We start from the raw sequence: 5556 nt of genomic DNA on the forward strand, positions 1-5556 counted from the left end.
CCCTAAATGGGACGGTGTTGTGTCCCAAACTGCCTGCGGCAGCAACACACACAAAAGTGTGTAGACACACCAGTTGCAAACTTGTCTTAAAGATTTGCTAGCCATGGTTATACAGGGAGTCCTCGAGTTGGCACGACGGTTTAAGGTGTTAATTTTGAAAATTTAATTTAATTTTTAATTTTAACTCTCAAGGACAGCCTTCCCCCGTCAAGCACCCGTTTGTAATTAATCCTAGGAAATCAGATCTGTGTGTTTGATCCCAGCACTCGGGTATTTCGGCGCAGGGACACATATACACCCTACCGTATAATCGGAATTAAGTAGGCCCGTGTCATAATTTATTTAGCAAGCCATTTCATGATGCAAGTCTTGCAGGATGACTTGAAACAGGTTCTTTAAACATGCAAATTAGGAGGCATGGCAAAAGGTTTGCAAACCAAAATCTATTAGGAAGGATTGGTCTAGGGTCTCCTGCTTGAGCAAGGGGTTAGACTAGGTGACCTCCAGGGCCCCTTCCAGCTCTATTCTGATTGATTGGTCTAGGGTCTCCTGCTTGAGCAAGGGGCTGGACTAGGTGACCTCCAGGATCCCAGCTCTATTCTGATTGATTGGTCTAGGGCAGGGGTAGGCAACCTTGGCTCTTTTATGACCCGTGGACTTCAACTCCCAGAATTCCTGAGCCAGCCATGCTGAGGGAAAAGGGAGAGGTTTCCAAGCTGAGCCATGCTGGCTCAGGAATTCTGGGAGTTGAAGTCCACGAGTCATAAAAGAGCCAAGGTTGCCTACCCCTGGTCTAGGGTCTCCTGCTTGAGCAGAGGGTTGGACTAGATGACCTCCGAGGTCCCTTCCAGCTCTCTTGTGATCGATTGAACGGCACCCCGAGGTCCTATGATCATCAGATATCCTTCCCCAAAAGCAAAATCAAATAAGGGAAGGCGGATTTGCTTAACTGGGCAATTCGCAACAACCGTGGCATAAAAGGTCACCAAACTGTGCATGAGTTGTGCCTTGCTTAGCAACAAAAAAAAAAAACCCGTCGTCGTACCTCAAGGACGTTTATATTGTCCCGACTAGCAACTGCCTCGCTTCTAATCCTGCCTACAACTTGTGTAGCCAGAAACCTCCAAGCGTGGCAGACTGCCCAATTTTGATAGGCACATCGTATGATGTGATTGACCAATGTGGAGTGAGCAGAAACACACACCCTACAACGAAGCCGGGTGACAAAATTCTATTTGGCAACTCAGGCTGGCTCCCAGTCTGGTGAGCAGAGAGAGGGACCGAAGTCAGAGCAGGGAGGGGACGCCGGCTGATCAATAAACGTGGGAGCTGCTCGGTTACCATAAATAAGTATGTCGTAACTTTATTAAATCCAAGACGTGACAATATATCCAAAACACAACTGGTACACAATTCCTCAATACTGTACATCCCCTACATAAGTTTTTTCAGTGCATTGTTTCTGTTATTAACGTTGCCTTCATTTCGCTTGTCCTAGAACGGTCAGCTTGCCTACAATGTCAGGGAAAAAAAAACAAAAAAAATGTTCCCATTTTAACGGTTAGGTCAGTGTAAACAATGGGGTTGTGTTAATACAAAGGCCACGGACAGTCCTTGGTCGGAGAGCACCTTCTCGCCTTCTCCTTATTTATAAAGTGTGCGTGTGAGTGTGTGTGAAAACGAACAAGTCATCCACGGAACGAGACCCTCCGTGGATCAGAAATGAGATTCAAAGGCCCTGGGACGCTTCCCAGGGACCAAGCAGGCTTCGTTCCCAAGATTCGGGACCCACAATTGGGTCCCCTACACAATTGGTCCCCTTTTCAAGCAAACAGAGTGTCTTAAGTTGGAACGCAACTTTTCGCTTACGTGTGGGTCACACAATGCCCTCTCCGGCTGCAGAAACACAGAGCCGTGGATCTAGAGCAGGGGTGTCAAACTCGCAACGTCGCGTGACATGTCGCGACGTATCGCAACATTTTTTTGCCATTGCCAGCAATGGGGTGGGCACCCCTGATCTAGAGCATGGATCCCCAATCCCCGGCCTGTGGCCGGTTTAGAACCGGGCCGCATCAGTGGCAGGCGGGTGCCTGCACGCACGGGGCTTTAATTGCGTGGGTGATGGGCGCTCGCGCGCGCAGCTTCACTTGCACGAACAGCGAGCGCTCGGCTCAGGCGCAAAGGTCCATTTGCGCCAAGCCCAAATAAAGTTAGTGTGCACTCAACGCAAAAAAATCCTTTCTCTGGCCGGGCCACCAGACTAGGAAGGTTGGGGACTGCGGATGTAGAGAAATCAAATGAATTTTTCTCGCAGCTCACGATGACGATAGCTGCCAAAGAAGGGACGAGCGGAGGGACGGGGAAGTGGGTGGCTAACTCTGCCCGTGGCCGTGTTTTTCCTCACTGGAGGGAACATCAGCCTGGGAGAGCTCCATCACCCCTCCCAAGCAAGAGAACAGAACATCCCGGGACAGAAATAATTTAAAAGGCTACCGACACCCCCAAGTGGGAAAAAAAACGTCTATTAACACCCACAAAAATACTGAATTTGCTTTCTTCTGGGCTTTCAGCCAAAGCCAGCGGTCTCCTTAACAAGACTACAATTCCGTCGCTCTTCGTAGGTGAGTTTCTACATATATGTATATATTCCTCTAGAGCAGAGGTCCCCAACCCCAGGGCCACAGCCCACTACGGGTTCAAAACCGAGTGGCAGGGCGAGCGTACGCACGCAGCTCCATTTGTGCAAGGGGCAGACACGGCGTGCCCGCCGCTCGGACAAATGGAGCTGCGCGTACACGGGCAGCGCCATCCCCTCTTCCTTGAAACACTCCATTCTGCAAAGCGGGAACGCTTGGAGACCCCTGCTCTAGAATATTCAATAACTGGCCAACTTGAGTTGTGTAGGCTTGTTCTCCTCCACGTTTTGTCCTGCCCCGGGGAAATGGGTGTCGGCAAGTTGAACCAGGATGTTGCTACCATTGCTGTCTGTCCAAGAGGCTCCAGCGCTGGTGTCTCTGCCTCCCCTTTACGTCCAGGTTAAGTCTTTGCACAAGTCCCTTGGAGCAGAGTTGTCATTCTCGGATTCAAATATCTTTTCAACGCTCGCTGCGGTGCTCTAACCCTTGGTCCCTACGGGGAAACCATGCAGGCCAAGTGTTTGCGTTTTACTAGTCCTCCCAAGTCAGCCTTGACCAGCGTGGCGGGCCCGTGGGCCGCCTGCTGCCCTTCCTCCGGCCTCAAGCTGCCCTCTTCGGCTTCCCGGAAGAACATCTCGTATTTGTCCAAATAGGGGGGTCTCTCCGGTAAAAGATAATAGTGGGTGGAGCTGACTTTCTTGCCGTTTTCGATGATGGGCAGGATACAGGGCACCTTGTGGGCAGAGCCTTCGCTGTTCTGCCTCAGGAGAGCTTTGCTGCTGACGTACTTCGGATCCGGGGCAAAACTCTGGGTCGGAGGCATGACCCCGTGGAGGTATGCCGGCAACGTTTTGGGACTCGGCGTTCGGGAATGGCTCCAGGGCAGAGGTTCTCGCGGAGGGATCTTGGGCGGTTTCTCCTCGTCGTTGTAAGCGCTGGTGGTCACTTCAGCTGACCACCTCCGATAATCGGGCTTGAGTGGCCGGGGTGGCAGAGGTGCCCGGGGAGGAACCTCGGGCTTATCGTCATCGGAGCTGGGAGAGGAGCGACAGACGTGGCCGGAGACCCTGACCGACGGCTTGTGGAAGGACCCAGCTGGGCCGGAATGAGAACGACGCAACCGCCGATGGGACTGTTGTGGAGGTGGTGGGGGAGGACAGGCACCCTCTGGGGCGCTGCCCTGTTGAGGCTTCCCCTCTGCCGGACCGTCGAAGTAGGCATAGTTAATCTGGCCACAGCCCCTGAAGCTTCGCCTACCCTGGGCCGACAGCTTAAAACCAGGGCTAGGGCAGTTTTCCAGCAAGAAATCGGTGTCCGAACAGGTCAAGAACTCAACCTCCCGGTCCACCTCGTCGTGCAGGAAGCCTTCGGTGATGGGCAGAGGAGGCAGGGGTCGGGCGCTTCGCTCCACAGAAGACAGGGGAAGGGAGAGGAGTGGTCCACTCTTCCCCGGAATGTGAGAAGGCATCTCCTCAGGGTTGCGGTTCATGGTCAGAGAAAGTCCACCGAAGCCAGAAGCGAGGCCATCTTCGGAGGTGGAAGGGACAGGGGGGCGAAGGAGAGAAGGGCTGGCTCTCCAGATGCAGCTCGGACCACAATCTGGATCGGGACCGGAGACCTGGCCTAGGAGGAAAGGAACTTTGGAATCAATACACGCATTTTGGATCATTGGAAACACTAAGGACTCCACAGGAAACGCTTCCTTTTGTGTAGAGTGGAGTTCACCAACCTTTCTGGCTTTGTGGACCGGCCCGGGGTGGGGGTGGAGGGCGGGGATGGTTCTGCATGAGCGCCGGACAAGCGTGTGCAGCTCCATTTGTGCGAGTGTAACCCGGTGTACCTACCAACGGTGCGAGTGTAACCCCGGTGTACCTACCAACGGAGGACAAAGGATGCTGCCCTGGGTTCAAGTTGCAGGCCATTGCGACAGAGTCCACGCTGAAGAACGGGCTGAAAGAGAAGGGAGGAAGAACATCCATACATGAGATGGCAAACACGGACGGTCTAACCCCAACGTATGCTAAGACCCCCCGGATGGGTGCCGCCTCCCTGCCCCACAACTCACTTGGCAAGCTGGCGGTTGTGGCGACGGCAACAGGCCTCCAGGCTTCCATTACGGAGAAAGCCCGAGTTCAAGGAGATGTTGACCTCCTGGGCTGCGATGCCTGTAGTGGACATGGCCTGTGGTGGACAATGCTCAGCCTCGTGGGGTTTTCAAAAGGAATCCATGGTTGTCAGCGACCACTTTGACTCCCTGGAGAGAGGAGAAAGAGGGAAGCGTCAGAATATTGCCCCAGGGTCAGAGGAGAAGGGTGGAGGGTCCGTTTCTCCAGGGCTGGGCAGCAGCCCACCCCCCCTCTGAAAGGAGCCGTGACCGATGCAGAGAGGACTGTGGCCACCGGCCACTCCTAACCGGACACTCCATTACAAAGCGCCCTTGGTGTTCACCAACCATCCTGGGGTGCAGCCCAACCACAAACCCCACAGTAGGTGTCAGCCTCCGGGTGACACCGACAATAGGGGACCAAGAGTAGCCCACCTACTCTGAACGTATTGTGAAGAAAAAGCAGGGAAATCTCCACCTTTGGACAGCTCCTCAGCCTCAATCAATCAGAATAAGAGCCGGAAGGGACCTCAGAGGTCTTCTAGTCCAGCCCCCTGCTCAAACAGGGGACTCTAGACCAATCAATCAATCAGAATAAGAACTGGAAGGGACCTTGGAGGTCTTCTAGTCCACCCCCCTGCTCAAGCAAGAGACCCTAAATCATATCAATCAATCAATCAAAATCAATCAATCAATCAATGAGAACAGAGCTGGAAGGGATCTTGGAGGTCTTCTAGTCCAACCCCCTGCTCAAGGAAGAGACCCTAAATCATATCAATCAATCAATCAATCAAGAACAGAGCTGGCTTCCCCGTT

General features: G+C 53.2%; 1 protein-coding gene across 1 annotated transcript; it reads right to left on the minus strand.

Annotated features, from left to right (window-relative positions):
- Positions 1-3129: 3129 nt before the first annotated feature.
- Positions 3130-4814, minus strand: ERRFI1 (ERBB receptor feedback inhibitor 1). Its single transcript, XM_015812773.1, has 3 exons — positions 4702-4814; positions 4513-4586; positions 3130-4259 (listed from the first exon to the last, which is right to left on the minus strand). The coding sequence occupies exons 1-3, from the start codon at positions 4812-4814 to the stop codon at positions 3130-3132; spliced, it is 1317 nt and encodes a 438-aa protein (XP_015668259.1).
- Between the last annotated feature and the right edge of the window lie 742 nt (positions 4815-5556).

Source organism: Protobothrops mucrosquamatus, unplaced genomic scaffold, assembly GCF_001527695.2.
Source record: "Protobothrops mucrosquamatus isolate PMUCROS unplaced genomic scaffold, P.Mucros_1.0 scaffold109, whole genome shotgun sequence".
NCBI lineage: Eukaryota > Metazoa > Chordata > Lepidosauria > Squamata > Viperidae > Protobothrops > Protobothrops mucrosquamatus.

Coding starts and splice junctions, on each gene's coding strand:
- ERRFI1 (XM_015812773.1), bottom strand. CDS start 4,814: ATGTCCACTACAGGCATCGCAGCCCAGGAGGTCAACATCTCCTTGAAC. Junction 4,587..4,701: donor CACAACCGCCAGCTTGCCAA/GTGAGTTGTGGG, acceptor CTTCTCTTTCAG/CCCGTTCTTCAGCGTGGACT. Junction 4,260..4,512: donor GCATCCTTTGTCCTCCGTTG/GTAGGTACACCG, acceptor CTTTCCTCCTAG/GCCAGGTCTCCGGTCCCGAT.